General features: G+C 41.2%; 1 protein-coding gene across 2 annotated transcripts in view; it reads right to left on the reverse strand.

The window, feature by feature from the left end:
- The window catches only part of LOC126193149 (uncharacterized), a 229,521-nt gene that overhangs the window by 118,340 nt on the left and 92,263 nt on the right, over nucleotides 1–18,918 (reverse strand). For both annotated transcript variants that reach the window (XM_049932664.1, XM_049932663.1), the window contains exon 6: nucleotides 264–341. In XM_049932664.1, the coding sequence (XP_049788621.1) occupies nucleotides 264–341 (78 nt within the window). The remainder of the gene's footprint in view (nucleotides 1–263; nucleotides 342–18,918) is intronic.

Raw genomic sequence — 18,918 nt, forward strand, 5'->3', positions numbered from 1 at the left:
TCTGTTTATCTCACAATTTTATTTACATTTGATATGTTTCAGAATATTATTATATATATATATATATATATATATATATATATATATATATATATATATATATATATATATATATATATATATATATATATATATATATATATATAGGGTAACTATGCATGCAAAAGTACTAAGGGAATTATTTAGTACAAATAAATGTTGTAAGAATTTAGACAACATGAGTTTACATAAATGTTACTATAATGATTTAAAGCTCAACATACCTTGAGTTCCTCAATTTCCCTTGAACCTTGTGAAATTCCTAAACAAGATGACATTGATGAAGGTGCAGCTGGGCCATTCTAAATTCAAACAGAAAGAAGTTTTAGTAATCAGTTATGTAATCATTTCAATATGTGATTGACAATAATATCTCACAATAGACACATAACACAACAGTCTCACAATATACATCTGATGAATCCACATTCTACCATGACCAACTTGAGGAGAAAACTAGTCTCATAAATGAGAAGGGAACATTTTAAAAATATTTACTGATGTCATGAGATCAAACAATGTGGTTTCTGGATGCCTACAACTCGTTAATGTTACATTACACTGAGGTGACAAAAGTCATGGGTTTCGTAATATGCACATATACAGATGGCAGTAGTGTCACATAAAGAAGGTATAAAAGGGCAGTGAGTTGGTGAAGCTGTCATTTATACTCAGGTGAATCATGTGAAAAGGTTCTGACATGATTATGGAGGCACGATTGGAATTAACAGGCTTTGAACACTGAATGGTAGGTAGAGCTACACACATGGGGCATTCCATTTTGGAAATCATTAGGGAATTCAATATTCCAAAATTCACCGTGTCAAGAGTGTGCTGAGAATACCAGATTTCATCATCACCTCTCACACAGACAACGCAGAGGCTCACAGCTATCACTTAATAACCGAGAGTGGTGGCACCTGTGAAATGTATGACATATGTATCTGTTAGGATGGTGCAGCAAAATTTGGTATTAATAAGCTATGGCAGGAGATGACCGATGGAAGTGCCTCTGCTGACAACATGACATTGCCTGCAGTACCTCTCCTGGGCTCATGGCCATATTGTTGGACCCTAGACGACTGGAAAACTGTGGCCTCGTCAGACGAGTTCCAATTTCAGCTGGTAATAGCTGATGGTAGGGTTCAACTGTTGTGCAGATCACGCAAAGCCACAGACCCAAGTTATCAATACGGCACTGTGCAAGCTGTGTGGTTCCATAATTATGTGGGCTATGTTTACATGGAATGGACTGGGTCCTCTAGTCCCATTAAAACGATCACTGACTGGAAATGGTTATGTTCATGTACTTGGATACAATTTGTAGCTATTCAGGGACTTCATGCTCCCAGACAACAATGCAATTTTTATGGATGACCATGTGCCATGTCATCGAGCTGCAACTTTTTGCGATTGGCTTGAAGAATATTCTAGACAATTCAAGTGAATGATTTTGCCACCCATCACACATTTAAGGGACATAAATAGGAGGTCTGTTCATGCACAAATTTCTGCATCGGCAACACTTTCACAATTATGGACAGCTACAGTGGCAGCATGGCTCAATATTTCTGCAGGGGGCTTCCAATAACTTGAGGCCATGCCTTGTTGCATTGCTGCACGACACTGGGCAAAAAGAGGTCTGGCACAATATTAGGAGGTCTCCCATGACTTTTGTCATCTCATTGTATATTGCACACATATAACAGAAATTAAGTGCTTTTTATATCCTGAATTTTTGTGGTAGTTTTCATCATTCGCTCAAAACAATACAACAAAAGGGCAACAAAAGAAAACCGCAAAATTTACCGTGAACAAAATTATAAACTTTCAGCAAACTTAGACTTAACTTAAAATAATAGCATTAAAGATTTCTAGTTAAGGAACAGCCACTGATAAACTCAAGTCCTTGAATGACTTTGGGACTTCAAGTCTACATCACACAGTGGCAGGGGAACACACACACACACACACACACACACACACACACAGGTTTAACTTTTACAAGTTTTCGGAGCTAGTGGCTCCTTCTTCTGGCAGAAGAGTTGAAGCGGAAGGAAAATGACTGAGAGGTTTAGGGAAAGGGGTACAGTTCAGAAAAGTCATCCAGAACCCTGGGTCAGGGGAGGCTTTCCAAACAGGATAAGGAGGAAAGACTGACTGATGGGGAATGCTCCGGAAAATATTTGAAAACATGAGGGCTTAAAGGTGGAAGACAGGGTAATACGCAAGACAGAGATTACTACTATAACACTGTGCATGAGTTAATAAAAGCAAAAAGCTAAATGCATTGTAACAGAGGTTGGAGGGAGACAGCGACAAATAGAAAAATAGGTTAGTCAGAAATGAAATATGTAGAAAAGTAAAATGGAGGGAAGAAAGGAGTCATTCTGTAAAGAAATGCTGAGACGGAAGGAGTTAACATAAATTAAGGACAGGTGGGTGGTGAGAACCAAGGACATTGAGGTTGAGGCCTGGTGGGTAATGGGAAGAGAGAATATATTGAAGGGCAAGTTCCCATCTCCGGACTTCTGATAGGTTGGTGTCAGTGGGAAGTATCCAGATGACACGGACGGTGTAACACTGTGCCAAGATGTGCTGGCCGTGCACCAAGGCATGTTTAGCCACAGGGTGATCCTCATTACCAACAAACACTGTCTGCCTGTGTTCGTTCATGCGAATGGACAGTTTGTTGCTGGTCATTCCCACATAGAAGGCTTCACAGTGTAGGCAGGTCAGTTGGTAAATCACGTGGGTGCTTTGACACATGGCTCTGCCTTTGATCTTGTACACCTTCTGGGTTACAGGACTGGAGTAGGTGGTGGTGGGAGGGTGCATGGGACAGGTTTTACACTGGGGACGGTTACAAGAGTAGGAGTCAGAGGGTAGGGAAGGTGGTTTGGGGATTTCATAGAGATGAACCAAGAGGTTACGAAGGTTAGGTGGACAGCAGAAAGACACTCTTGGTGGAGTGGAGAGGCTTTCATGAAGGATGGATCTCATTTCAGGGCAGGATTTGAGGAAGTCGTATCCCTGCTGGAGAGCCACATTCAGAGTCTGATCCAGTCCTGGAAAGTATCCTGTCACAAGTGGGGCACTTTTGGGGTTCTTCTGTAGGAGGTTCTGGGTTCGAGAGGATGAGGAAGTGGCTCTGGTTATTTGCTTCTGTACCAGGTCGGAATGGTAGTTGCAGGAACCGAAAGCTGTTTTTAGGTTATTGGTGTAATGGTTCAGGGATTCAGGACTGGAGCAGATTCATTTGCCACGAAGACTTAAGCTGTACAGAAGGGACCATTTGATATGGAATGGGTGGCAGCTGTCATAATGGAGGTACTGTTGCTAGTTGGTGGGTTTGATGTGGACGGATGTGTGAAGCTGGCCATTGGACAGATGGAGGTCAACGTCGAGGAAAGTGGCATGGGATTTGGCGTAGGACCAGGTGAATCTGATGGAACCCAAGGAGTTGAGGTTGGAGGGGAAATACTGGAGTTCTTCTCCACTGTGAGTCCAGATCATGAAAATGTCATTAATAAATCTGTACCAAACTTTGGGTTGGCAGGCTTGGGTAACCAAGAAGGCTTCCTCTAAGCGACCCATAAATAGGTTGGCGTACGAGGGGGCCATCTTGGTACCCATGGCTGTTCCCTTCAATTGTTGGTATGTCTGGCCTTCAAAAGTGAAGAAGTTGTGGGTTAGGTAATAAGGAAAGAGGTTTTAGGTAGGGTAGCAGGAAACTTGTGACAGGATACTTTCCGGGACTGGATCAGACTCTGAATGTGGCTCTCCAGCAGGGATACGACTTCCTCAAATCCTGCCCTGAAATGAGATCCATCCTTCATAAAATCCTCTCCACTCCACCAAGAGTGTCTTTCTGCTGTCCACCTAACCTTCGTAACCTCTTGGTTCATCCCTATGAAATCCCCAAACCACCTTCCCTACCCTCTGACTCCTACTCTTGTAACCGTCCCCAGTGTAAAACCTGTCCCATGCACCCTCCCACCACCACCTACTCCAGTCCCGTAACCCAGAAGGTGTACAAGATCAAAGGCAGAGCCACGTGTCAAAGCACCCACGTGATTTACCAACTGACATGCCTACACTGTGAAGCCTTCTATGTGGGAATGACCAGCAACAAACTGTCCATTCGCATGAACGAACACAGGCAGACAGTGTTTGTTGGTAATGAGGATCACCCTGTGGCTAAACATGCCTTGGTGCACGGCCAGCATATCTTTGCACAGTGTTACACCGTCCGGGTTATCTGGATACTTCCGATTGACATCAACTTATCAGAACTCCGGAGATGGGAACTTGCCCTTCAATATATTCTCTCTTCCCGTTACCCACCAGGCCTCAACCTCCGCTAAATTCAAGTTGCCACCCCTCGTACATCACCTGTCATTCAACAACATCTCTGCCTCTATACTTCTGCCTCGACTGACATCTCTGCCCAACCTCTTTGCACTTACATATGTCTGCCTGTGTCTGTATACGTGCAGATGGATACGTGTGTGTGTGTGCGCGCAAGTGTATACCTGTCCTTTTTTCCCCCCTGAGGTACGTCTTTCCGCTCCCGGGATTGTAATGACTCCTTACCCTCTCCCTTAAAACCCTCATCCTTTCATCTTTCCCTCTCCTTCCCTCTTTCCTGATGAAGCAACCTTGGGTTGCAAAAGCTTGAAATTTGTGTGTGTGTGTGTGTGTGTGTGTGTGTGTGTGTGTGTGTGTGTGTGTGTGTGTGTGTGTGTGTGTTTGTGTGTTTTTTATTGGCTCTATCAACATACCAACGCTTTCATTTGGTAAGTTACAGCATATAGTGTGTGTGTGAAATATTTTATTTCATCTGGTAATTTGTCAAAAATTTTTATAGCTGCATATTTTACCCCTTTCTGTGCCAAAGATAAGTTGAATGTCACTGTTGTCTTTAAACTGGTCCATGTTGTTGAGAACAAATTTCATTTGCGAGTAAAGGTACTGTGAGGCTGTTGTAAGAATACCCAATCTTTGTTGAGTTATCCCAAAACATTATTCCGTATGCCATCAGAGAGTGGAAGTATGCAAAGTATGTTAGCTTACTAATTTCCATATCCTCAAAATTGCCAATTATTCTGATTGCAAAAGTTGCTGAACCTAGTTGCTTTCGAAGATCCAAAATATGAATTTTCCAGTTAAGATTCTCATCTGTACGTAAACCCAAAAACTTAGTAAGCTCTACCCTGTCTACTGACTTCTGTTGATGTGTTACCATTATTGAAGGAACTGTTCCTTTTTGCAGTAGAAAATTGGATGTACTGTGTTTTTTCAAAGTTTAAAGCAAACCCATTTGCAGAAAACCAATTAATGACTTTTCCAAAGACCTTATTTGTATCATTTTTAATTGGAGTTTCTTTTACTGGATTAACAATGATGCTTGTATCATCAGCAAACAGTGTCAGTTCAGCTTCTGGTTTCAGATAAGAAGGGAGGTCATTCACATATATCAAGAACAGAAGGGGACCCATGATTGAATCTTGTGGAACACCTAATGTAATTTCACCCCCATTTAGATTAAGTGGCAAACTTATTGAAATCATTTGACCCATATAAAGAAACTTTGTTTCCTGTTCTCATAAACCACTCATATGCTATTCCATTTATACTCTAGAATTGTAATTTCTGTAACATTATGCTATGTTTCACACAATCAAATGCTTTGGACAAGTCACAGAAAACTCCTACTGGTGACATTTTACTATTTAAAGACTCTATTATGTGGACAGTGAAACTGTCTATTGCTGTCTCAGTGGAACAGCATTTTTGAAATCCAAACTGTGATTTACTAAGTATCCCATTACTATTGAGATGGCTAACCACTAATAAGAACATTACTTTCTTGAAGATTTTTGAAAATGTTGTAAGCAAGGATACTGGCCTATAATTATTGACATCTGTGCTGTCCCCCTCTTTGTAGAGACACCTGACAATGGCATATTTGAACCTGTCTGGAAAAATACCTTGAGTTAGTGATGCATTACATATGTGACGCATTACATATGTGACTCAGAACATCAGCTGTAATTGCTCCACATTGTTTTAATATCTTATTAGAGATGTCATCTACTCCAACAGAACATTTATTTTTCAAAGATTTAATAATTTTACTTATTTCACAAGAGGTTGCTGGGTGAAACTTAATCTGACTAAAATTTTTCAAAACTTACTCTGCTATGTACTGCCTGGCTTCTTCTTTTGAACTATTCTCACCAATTTTTTTTCTCCTACACTTAAGAAATGGTTGTGAAATACATTAGCTACTTGTTTTCTGATGGTTAGGATGGTCTCATTCTCTTTAATAGTAATACTATCTACCCCAGTGGTTACTTTTCCTGTCTCCCTTCTAACAACATTCCACAATGATTTGATTTTATTGCTGGAGTTGTTAATTTCTTCTCTAACACACATATTTCTTGATTTCCTTACAACTTTTCTCAGTGTGTTACAATAATTTTTACAGCGTAAAAATACTTCTGGATCTTTACTAGTTCTTGCTGTCTCATACAGTTTTCTTTTTCTTTCTAAAGACACTTTAATACCTGTAGTAATCCAAGATTTCTTTGAAGTATGCGTGGTGTAACATTTAGCAATTTTCTTTGGGAAACAATGTTAAAAAAGGGATATAAATTTATCAAGAAATATGTTGCATTTATCATCAGCATTTGGCTCATTATATACATCTCCCCAATTGACATTTCTTAAACTTTCTGTAAAGTGCTCTATAGATATCTGGTTGAGCAACCTCACACTTTTACTTAATGGTTTGTGCGCTGTACACCCTGTTAGGTTTTGTAAGTTAATCAGTTGTGTACCATGGTCTGACGATCCATTTACCACAAGGAAAGCATGTGTTTGTTTGACATCATCTTTCTGAACAAATACATTATCTATTAGAGTGCTACTGTTTTGAGCTATACGTGTAGGGAAACTGACCTATTGATTCTAAGTTATATGTTCTTAATAACACTTCTGGTGCACTTTTTCTATCAGAATTACTTAGAAAATTTACACTGGAATCACCACATATTAATAACTTCATCTTTTCGTCTGGTTTCTTTGATTCTATTTATCTTGAGTGTTGTCTGTCCGGACTTTGGCTTTAACCTAAAAAAACCTGTCTGCTTGGACCCATTAACCACAGGGATCACCCCCTGTGTGACTGTGGCTCCACTTACAGTTACTGATAATAGAGAAGCTAACTTATTTTCCCCTTCCTATTCAGGTGCAGGCCATGTGAAGTGTATCCCCACCTACCAATAGTATTAACAGGAACAACACTTACATGAGATTTTGCCAGTGTCTGGAGCATCCCGTTCAGCTCAGTGTTAACATGCCTTACAGCAGTGTTTACCCAGGGCCGATCATGGTGCTGAAAGACCTCCACAAACCCCACATTTGTGTGCCCAGTTTCTGCTCCTATTTCATCCATGTCACTCCTAATACTGTATCTTGGATTCTTTGCCAGGCTGTTTCTGCCTCCCCCAACTATAATTACCTGATATTCCTTCTCAAAGTCCCTGTGTAGTTGACCTAAGTTTTCTGTCACCTGGCTAAGGTTAGCACTTGGTTTCACAAAACCTGTGACCTGGTACCCTGAACCTAATTTCTCCTGAAGCTGCTGGCCCACACCCCTCCCATGACAGCTGCGTAAAAGCAGAATTCTTCTTTTCCTATTCTGGTTCGATCCCGAGCTGTCTTTTTTCTTTAAGCTAATATTCTCCTTCAATCTACTTTCAACTACATCTGGATGAGGCCCTTCCTCCACTTCAGATAGCATGTCAAACTGATTTTCAATTTGAATTTCTGGAGTTTTTTCGTTTCCCTTTTTCGCCCTTTGCTTGCTACTTTTTCCCAGTTTCCACTCTCTTTTTCCTCCCTTAACCTACATAATTCCAAGTTCGCGTTTTCTGATTCAGCCTTACGGGCACAAATTTTTGCCTCCTGTTCAGCGATTTTTCTGTCCTTTCTACATACCCTACACTGCCATGGAAGAGCCTCATTTTCTACACTCATTTCCTCACCGCTACATTTTTCCCAAGGAAACCATAATTTACAGTCTACATAGAACACCCCCTGTTTCAAATTTCTACAGTAACCACCACATTTGTCACACATGATTTGATACACAAACTTAACACAAAAGCAGAGAATAAGTTGGCACAAGACCACAGTAGTTTCGTAACCTGTACTAATCCGTAAATAAACACAAATCTAAATAAACTTCTAAACTTACTTCCGAAAGCTTTTAACTACCTAAACTCTGTATGACAGACATGAATTAATTTGGTTTCGAAGTAATAACTCTAGTCAAAGACGGAAAAAAAAGAAAAGAAAAAAAGAAAGAAAAAAAAATCTACACTCGCATGAAATTTATGCCTAAAAAAACGTAAATGAAACTAGCAACTAACAGCCTTTACGAAATACTTTCTGTCTAAATACGGTCAGGAAAGCGAAACCTTCAACATATAGCCTAGAGAAGAAGTAAATACACTACTCTTAAATGTAATGTCAACTAAATTAGCTCTTATTTCAGTATTAATGACTTAACTTAGCGAGAGCTTCATATATGCGCGTCTGCCTTGCTGAAGGGCAGTGCTTATGCCCATTCATCCTGACTGATTACTGGATGGTAGTCATGCCAATGTAAAAGGCCCGTGTCATTTCGCAGGTGGCTCTCCCTTTGATAGTATATGTTTTGCCAGTTACAGGGCTGGAATATGTGGTGGTAGGTGGGTACATAGGGCAAGTCTTCCAGTGGGGACTGTCAAAAGAGGTAGGAGCCATAGGGTAAGGAGATGGGTGCAGAAGGAACATCGGATCTGACAAGGATATTGCGGAGATTGGAAGGACAATGAAAAGCTATTCGAGGTATGGTGGCAAAATCTCAGACAGGATGGATCTCAATTCAATGTACGATCTTAGGAAGTCATGGTCTTGTCGAAGAAGCTGATTAATACATTCAAGATCAGCATAATACTGGGTGACAAGTGGTGTGCTCCAAAGTTGTTTTTTGGAGGGATCAGCAGTACCAGGATTGGATGTGATGACCCGGGAAATCTACTTTTGAACTACGCTGCTGATATAATCAGTCCAGTGAAGATTGAAGTGAGAGTGGTGGTGAATTGCTGTAAAGAGGCTGCATCTGAACAAATATGTTTGCCTCCAATGCCAAGGCAGTATGGGAGGGAACATTTGACATGGAAAGATTGGAAACTGTCAAAATATAAGTACTGTTGTTTGTTAGTAGGTTTGATGTGGACTGAAGTGTGTAGCTGACCTTTGGTGAGGTTGAGATCAACATCAAGGAAAGTGGCTTGGGATTTGGAATAGGACCATGCAAAATTTAATTGGGAGAAGGCATTTACAGATACTAACTATTTTAACAAATCAGCCTCATCACCAGTCCATACGGCAAAGATGTCATCTATGTATCTAAACCAAACCAGGGGCTGAAGGTTTATGGATCCCAGGAAAGCCCTCTCCAAGTAACCCATGAAAAAGTTGGCATAGGAAGGAGCCATCCTGTTTACCATGGTCATACCACTAATCTGTTTGTATATCTGACTCTCAAAGTCAAAGTAATTGATGGTAAATATAAAGTTGATTAAGGTGAGCAAGAAGGATTTCATGAGTTTGATATCAGGTGGGCACTGACCAAGGAAATGTTCAGCAGCAGACAGAGCATGTATATGAGGGATGTTGGTATAGATGGAGATGGCATCAATGGTGACAAGTGAGGTGTGTGGTGGGAGTGGGAAGGGCATTATCTTAGGCGATCTAGAAAATGGTTGGTATCTTTAATATAGGAGGGAAGTCTTTGTATTATGTGTTGCAGGTGTTGATCAACTAACACAGATATATGTTTGGTGGGAGCTTTGAACCCAGCAACTGTAGGACATCCAGTATAATTGGGTTTGTGGATTTTAGGCGGAAGGTAAAAGGTAGGGGTGCGTGGTTTGGGTGAAGCAAGAAGTACTATGGATTCAGGTGTAAGTCCTTGTGAGGGGCCTGAGGTTTTTATGAAGGACTGTATGTTAGTTTGAGTCACAGGGATGGGATCCTGATGGCAGATGCTGTATGTAGAGCTGTCAGACAACTGGCGTAGACCTTCAACAACATACTCCTGCCAGTCAAGTACCATAATGGTAGATCCTTTGACTGCTGGGAGGATAAAGATGGTTTTAGAGACTATAGAGCCTGGAGTTCTGCTGAGGACCCATTAGTGTCATGTTGTAGGGACCTGAGCAAAGATTGTGAAGCAATGCTGGATGTCAGGAGTCTTGGAAGACCTGTAAGGGATGATTCTAAGGTAATGGTGGTGAATCAAGTTGGGATCATTGTCGGAACTGTTCAAGGCAGGGTTCAATGTCAGGTTTGCTGTTGTAAACGTTTTGGGATTGGGTTGCGAAGTGGTATTTCCATTTGACATTACGTGTAAATGAAAGTAGGTCCTTCACCAAAGCAGCATGGTTAAATGCAGCTTTATGGCTGATAGTGAGACCCTTGTATAATAAAGACACTTGGGGGGGGGGGGGGGGGGGCACTGCTTTGGACAAGAGGTTGAGAACACTTTACTGTTGTGACTGGTTCTTGTGATTTTGAGTTATGACTGGTCTGGGAAGCTGTGGGTTATTAAGAAGGTTGGCCAAGCTTGATTTGTAGGACAGGAGTGGTGGTTGATGGTGTGCCTCTTTGGGGAGCTCCAGAGGGACAGGAAGGGAAATACCACTGTTCAGGTAGTTCAGGAGAAGGTACAATAGCTTTTTGCAGCGAAGTCTGGCATGCTGTTGCAGTCTGAAGTTCACTTGATGGATGATACCAACCAAGGACACATGAAGAGCAGTTAACTGCAGGAGGAGAAAAGTCTGGTGGAGTGGAAACTGGCAGATGAGGCACATACGTCACAGATTAGCCAGGTAAGTGCAAGAGATTTCTGTATTTGAAACTGTAAAAGAGGCTGGTGTAGAGTAGGATTACATCCAGAAACAGGTACTCTCAATGTTTCAATGTTGATCTCATCCTCACTGAAGGCCAGCTACACACTTCCGTCTACATCAAACCAACAAACAAAAGAACTTACATTTTGACATTGCCATCCTTACCATGTCAAACGTTCCCTCCCATACAGCCTTGGCACTGAGGCAAACATATCTGTTAAGATGCAAACTCTTTTCAGCAATACATCACCACTCTCACGTCAGCCTTCACTGGACGTAATATACCAACAGCCCAGTTCAAACATAGATTTCCCAGGCCATCACATTCAATCCTGGTATTGCTAATCCTTCAAAAAAAAAACAACAACAACAACAACTTTGGAGCACACCACTTGTCACCCAGTCTTATGCTGGCCTTGAATGTATTAATCAGCTTCTTTGGCATGGCCACCATGACTTCCTAAAATCATGCCCTGAACTGAGATCCGTCCTGTTTGAGATTTTGCCCACCACACCTATAATAGTTTTTCATCATCCTCCCAATCTTCGCAATATCCTTGTCAGACCCTATGCTCTTTCTGCACCCATCTCCAGACCCTAAGCTCCTTCTGCACCCATCTCCCTACCCTATGGCTCCTACTCCTGTGACCCATCCTCGACGCAAGACTTTCCCTATGCACCCTCCTACCACCACCTATTCCAGCCCCATAACTGGCAAAACATATACTATCAAAGGGAGAGCCACCTGTGAAACGATGCATGTCACATACCAGCTATTATGTAAACACTGTTCGACCTTTTACATTGGCATGACTATCACCCAGCAATCAGTCAGAATGAATGGGCATAGGCAGAGGGTATATACAGGCAACACACAATATCCTGTTTCAGTGCATGTTTTACCACACATAGCATCTGGATTCTTCCCACAGACACCAGTTTATCATAACTCCACAGATGGGGACTAGCACTACATGTCCTTGGTTCTCACCACCCACCTGCCCTTAATTTACGTTAATTCTTTCTGCTTCAGCATTTCTTCACAGCAACAACTCTTTCTTCACATGGACTTTTGGAAGTTTTAATTTATTCTCCCTTTAAAACAACTTCACAAATTTCTTATTCCTATTCATCTCTTCTTCTGATGAAGAAATTATTTACAGCTTATCACACGCTAGAGATTCAGTGTCCTTTCTTGCTATACGAACGAGCTCCATGGTTTCTAATAACTTCAGCTTCATTTTCACAGAATGCACTATGCCAATTGGGGAATCTCAGAAACTTCTTCCTAACTCCCAGGCAAATATGTAACAGAAGCAGCTCTCTTTTGACGATTACATCAGTAGCAGTATAGAGCCAAACTATTATAAATCAAGAAATAATTCTTCCTCTTGAATAATTTTTCTTCTCAAATAGGAAACATTTTCACAATTCTTTATATTCACATATTTGCAGGACATTACTACTCCTGATTTTAATTTTCTCATTTTATTAAAATCTCATTTGTCCCAGAAGATTAGGCCTTAACTAATTACTTAGGTTCAAGGAAGAGAGTTGGTAAGTAGCTTCTTCTACAACTAATTTGTCTTAATATTACTTACATTATAATCAAATAAATTAATTTCAAGAGTTTCTTTGAAGATACTCTTCAACAGAGTAGGAATCATCCAAAAAATAGCTCTTTCACTCTATCTTAACCTTCATTACACTAGCCACAAGGCATCTAACACACTGACTGTTGTAATGGTCCTGGTATTTCATTGTCACATCTAAACCACAATCAAGTCTAGATGCACAGGCAGGGTCATCAATGAAGTTCAACACTGTATGGAAAGAATATTTATTACGAATACCAATGTACAGCCCAAAAAAGAAAGAAGAATGCAGCTATTTATACAAACATCAAATATTTCAGAAGCTGTTACCAATACAATCATTGATTATTCCACAACAAACAAACATTACAAACATAAGATATTTCAACAACCTTCCACAAATGTTAAATTAAAAATAACAAATACTTGCTTATGCTCAGATTTGAACTGGCACCCCTCAGCATGTCAACCAGTGACATTAACTACACTCATGCTCATAAATTAAGGATAATTGCAGAATGTGGTGCCACACAACGTGGCACTACAAAAAACTGGCGCTAATAGCATAGGCACATAGAGAACACGCAAGACACAGATCTGTAAGTCCATGGTATTGGTGATAAGTTGAGAAAACCATCCCAAAACAAATGCTACAAAAGTCACTGTTTCCTGCGCATGTACCCCAACATCGATATGGGATATGACCACCATGCACATGTACACAAGCCACACAACAGGTTGGCATACTCTGGATCAGGTGGTCGAGCAGTTGCTGGGGTATAGCCTCCCATTATTGCACCAGTGCCTGTCGGAGCTCCTGAAGTGTCTTAGGGGTTTGAAGACGCAGCGATATGTCAACCGAGAGCATCCCAGACATGTATGATGGGGTTTAGGTCTGGAGAACAGGCAGCCCACTCCATTCGTCTGATATCTTCTGTTTCAAGGTACTCCTCCACGATGGCAGCTCGGTGGGGCCGTTTGTTATCATCCATCAGGAGGAAGGTGGGACCCACGGCACCCCTGAAAAGGCGGACATACTGGTGCAAAATGACGTTCCGATACACCTGAACTGTTACAGTTCCTCTGTGAAAGACATGCAGGGGTGTACGTGCACCAATCATAATCCCACCCCACACCATCAAACCACAACATCCATACAGGTCCCTTTCAAGGACGTTAAGGGGTTGGTATCTGATTCCTGGTTCACACCAGATGAAAACCTGGCGAGAATCACTGTTCGATTACACCTGGACTCGCTCGTGAACATAACCTGGGACTACTGTTCCAATGACAATGTACTGTGTTCTTGACACCAGGCTTTATGAACTCTCCTGTGACCAGGGGTCAGTGGAATGCACCTTGCAGGTCTCTGGGCGAATAAACCACGTTTGTTCAGTTGTCTGTAGACTGTGTGTCTGGATACAATTGTTCCAGTGCCTGCGGTAAGGTCCCGAGCAAGGCTACCTGAAGAACTCCGTGGCTGTCTGCACGCACTGATGGTGAGATATCGGTCTTCTTGTGATGTTGTACACTGTGGATGTCCCATGCTGTAGCGCCTAGACAAATTTCATGTCTGCTGGAATCATTGCCATAATCTTGAGATCACACTTTGTGGCACACGGAGAACCCGTGCTATGACCTGCTGTGTTTGACCAGCCTCCAGTCGCCCTAATATTCTACCCCTCATAACGTCATCAAAATGTGTTCTTTGGGCCATTTTCAACACACAGTCACCATTAGCAGGTCTGAAAACGTCTGCACACTTACTCACTGCATCGTACTCTGATATGCACCAACATACCTCTGCGTGTGTGAACTGCTGCCAGCACCACCGTGCGATGACCGCAGGTCAAATGCACCGCATGGTCATACCCCGAGGTGATTTAAACTCACAAACTGCCCACCCAAGTGTTGTTTCATCATGTATCAGCATTATCCTTAATTTATGAGCATGAGTGTACTATGTCACACTGCAGCTCCACGGCTCGCAGCTGTTCTGATCATGTTGTTACATCCTCCTAAATGTGATGAGCATCAAAGGTAGCACCACCCACTGACACTTCACAATTGTCGAGCAGGTCTTCCATGTCCTTGAACCTCCCATCATCTATCAGCTTCATATGGAGGACATGGACAATGTCTCTGAGCTTTTGTCTTCTTGATGAAGGGTAAAACTCCATATGTGATATCCAACAATTGATGAAGAATACAATACAGCCCAAAATACAGCAAAGGGCACAATACAGCCCAAAACATGCTTTAGAAACTTTTCCAATAGTCCCACTTTCTGTACAGGCATGCACAGAGAATTGTATGAAGCCCGTAGTACCTTACTTCACTTTTGTAAGAGAATAGCACCAAGGGCAGTCTTGTATCCCAATCTTTCTGGTTGATATCAATTTATGTGGAGAGCATATCTGTCAAAGTTTTATTAAAGAATTATGTGAGGTTATTCACCAGTGGATGGTAGGTAGTTATCCTCCTGTGGGTGATGTTGCAAATGTGAAATTACCTCTGACTTTGGCCTTTAGTGGGAAACTTTTCCACATCATCACATGGGGTGCTCCTTCTAGGAGCAACTTTATAATTTCCAGAACTTCAGCAATTGACACAGCTTTGGTGAGAGTGTAGCAGGTGAGATAATTAGCACAAACTATTATCCATCAATTACCATTTGTTGGTTTCAGGATCCTACCCAGAAGGTTGTTTCCAATTCAATAAAAGAGAGACTGTTGCAGGCGGGAATTGGTACCAGATGCCTCAGTGGCAACTGCGACACACACTTCCATCGTTGGCATTCCTTGCCTGTCCAAAACTGCTGGCATGGGTTTGAAGTTTTACCTCACCTTTTTTCTCAGTCAATGCTAGGACTGGAGAAGATGTTACCACCTCCTTAAGGACAAAGAAAGATCTTTTTGCATCTGATTCGAGGAAAATTTGGTGTCTCCCTGTAGCATTTGTTGTAGGGGAAGAGCAGATTCCAAGGAAACTTTTCACATCACATATGAATCGAGGAGTAGGAAAATCTACGGCTACTGTTATTTTCTCTGGATCAGGACAGACTCCAATGTGATTGATTACATGCACCAAGTTGGGCGATGAAGAGGCACTTTTTCGGATTCAGGCAGAGGGTTGCAGTCTGAACACATTTCTACACAGTCATTCGGCAGCATAGATGTTCTTAAAATGTCTACGTAAACATGACTGTCAGATAGCAAAGACAAGTCATCCATTTAAGGCAGGCACGGGCAACGTTTGGTGACCTACAGGCCTGATTCACATACATACTGAAGGTCGCGAACCGCTTCGTCACGTGACATGACAGCAGCGCTCCTAGTGCATAAAGTCAAAACTATAGCATCCACAACATCAATGTTTATGGGGTAATGCATCAGTACGAATGGCACCCCTTGTTTAGACATGCCATGCCAATAAATTATGCCTCAAAATACAAGCTTTTTAGAGCATGTTCATTTTATATTTGCCCCAACTTCAGATATTTAATATTTATTTACATGTTGTGCACATTGTTTTTTTACTTATGATGTTTCACAATAGCTGTCTTAACAACTTCCATTGCAAAATTCTGCAATGTTGTTAGCATGAAAATCTGAACCATGGAGAAATAAATGCTTATAAAAACAACTGGTTGCAACTAATTTGTTATAAATTACCTTCCGTTTCAACAGCTCCAGTGTTCTAACACATTCAGAATGGGCAAGAATCATTTACCAATATTCATACAAGAAAAAACAGAAAAACAAAATATGGCAATGAGACAGGCAATCCCAGTCGATAAGCAATTAGGAGTAACTTTGTGATTTTTGGCCACAGGCAGATATTCAAGTGTTTGAAATTTAGTTTGTTAATACCCACAAACACTATTAGCAAGCATTTCTTAAATATTTGTCCAAAAATATTTTGATGACTGATCACAAAAACATGGGCTGTTTCTTTAACACTAAATAAATGAAGCCACCATTTATTTGTTCATTCTGAAAGGGTTAAAAGTCTTAACTGCTTTAACTTAGCATATATTTACTGTATCATACAGAGGCCAAACTGGAAAAAGTGAAGGCCAGACTGATGAATTGTCAAACCAATAACACTCACCTTCACATGCACAATACATGTTGGTAATACTGAGAATATTCTGGTCAGCATCAATACGTTTATCAATATTTCTAGTATCAACAATATGGCAATACTCACCCTCAGACAGTTATTATATTGACATATTGAAAATAACATTGGATGTGTGAGGGCCCGTTAACTTGTGTGTGACATTTCTACCTCTGTAGATGATAGGCACACATTGTATGTTGTTTTTTACAGACTGTACGGTAAATAAGAAAGCAGTACTCATGTAGCGAGCCCAGCACCAGTAGAAATATCCGAGAATGCAACCCAGACAAATTTCAATGCAAGCGTCTCACTCTCTCTGTCATACTTTTTTCATGGGTCAGAATGAAATCAATCACAGGCCAAATGTGGCCTGCAGGCCACCGGTTACCCACCCGTGATTTAAAGTGTAAACAGGTTGTTCACCATATGTTTGAAGACAGCTGGAGCATTACATAGTCCAAATGGCAAAATTTGAAATCCATAGATGCAGTCATAAGTTACACAGGCAGTCTTTTTCCAATCAACTGGTCAACTTCATTTTGTCAGTAGCCTGTCTGCATGTCAACAGTTGAGAAATACTTTGCTCCTTGCAAACAGTCTAGTGTTATCAATGCACAGCAATTGACTTTTATGATTTTGTTTAGTCATCAGAATTTGACATAGAAATGCCATGTGCTATCCTCCTTCTTCGCAAGAACCTCAGACAGGGATCAAAGACACTCTGAAAGTTCAGTGATGTAATCCTGCAACATCATCTCCACTTCCTCCTGAATTATACATTGTTGAGTCAGTGATACCCTATATGAGTGCTGGTTAATTTGCAGAAGATAACCAGTGTTAATACGGTGTTTTACTGAAGGCCACTTTGTCTGTCTTTTCTCCACTCCAGATTTGATAGAAACCGAAAACTGTCACATAACAGCTTACACTCACTAAAGTGTTCCTCCATCGCGAAGTGGCAGTGGAGCACAATTCTTTGCTGTAGGAACTGAGCTGTCCATCTTGTATTGGTTCGGCTGTTCATAGGCATATATTTTTAGGGACGATTTGCAGCTTCTCGTGACAGTTAGAGATCCACAGTTCCCCTTGACTACTGGTAATGCTTATAATCATCACAGGTTACTAGATTTTGCTTGTTAGGTTGAGCAGCTATTTGCAATCAACAGAAGCTTCAGAGTTCAAATGAGCATCTCAATCAATGACTGGAACTCATTTCTTTGATGACAGTGGGATAACAATGCCTTCAACATCAAACAACTGTCCAGAGCAATCATTGTTATGTGTGCTTGTTGGAAAAGCTTCATCAATCTACAGCTCTGATCTTCCACACAATCTATGACTACTTGTGAAGCCTGCATGAAATCTCATCCAAGAATAAATTTATGACTAACATTCTGTTACAACAAGAAATTCAGTGGGCTGTTTTCATCATGGACAGTGATTCTAACAATACATGCAGCCCATTTGCAACATTTCAGTTAATTGCTTTCATATTATAGAATATAGTCTTCTATAGCTGGTGACATTAAGCATCTAGCAATACATGCAGCCTATTTGCAACATTTCAGTTAACTGCTTTCGTATTACAGAATATAGTCTTCTATAGCTGGCGACATTAAGCATCTGATAATATAGAAGAGGAAGCCCCTAAGTCAGCTAGTGCTTGGGCAGGTTGGCCGTCAGTGATGATGTCAGTGAGATTTCCTGACATCTTGGTGACTGTTGTCCAAGGAGTATTGTCATGTATGGCAGCCTCACCTCCACAGATGGCTGCCTAGCTCAATTTTCCTAAAGTTGGTAACTAAGCAAGCAGTTGCTAGAATGGTGGGGAATGGCTACAGCATGTTGGGGAGCGATCTCGTCCAGGGTACAGTGATGGGCTTCATCCCACAGGTCGACTATAATTGTCTGCAACTGACTGGCATGAAGAGAGCTGCTGTGATGGTTGATGTCTGGTGGTGTTATAGGCATTGAAAACTTGCCTCCTTTCACTGCAGTAGCATACAATGTGTCCAGGATGTCCACAGTGAAAACACAATAGCATGTTCTCCTCTGTCCTCCAAATGCCTGTTCTTCTACAGGGCATTCTGCTTGGTGTGGGAGTGGATTGTACTTGCACTGGTTGGATGCTAGGTTGCCTTTTGACGGCTCTGTCAAGTCCATTTTTTCTAGCATGTTTGTCTGGTGGC

This window comes from Schistocerca nitens, chromosome 1 (genome assembly GCF_023898315.1).
Source record: "Schistocerca nitens isolate TAMUIC-IGC-003100 chromosome 1, iqSchNite1.1, whole genome shotgun sequence".
Lineage (NCBI taxonomy): Eukaryota > Metazoa > Arthropoda > Insecta > Orthoptera > Acrididae > Schistocerca > Schistocerca nitens.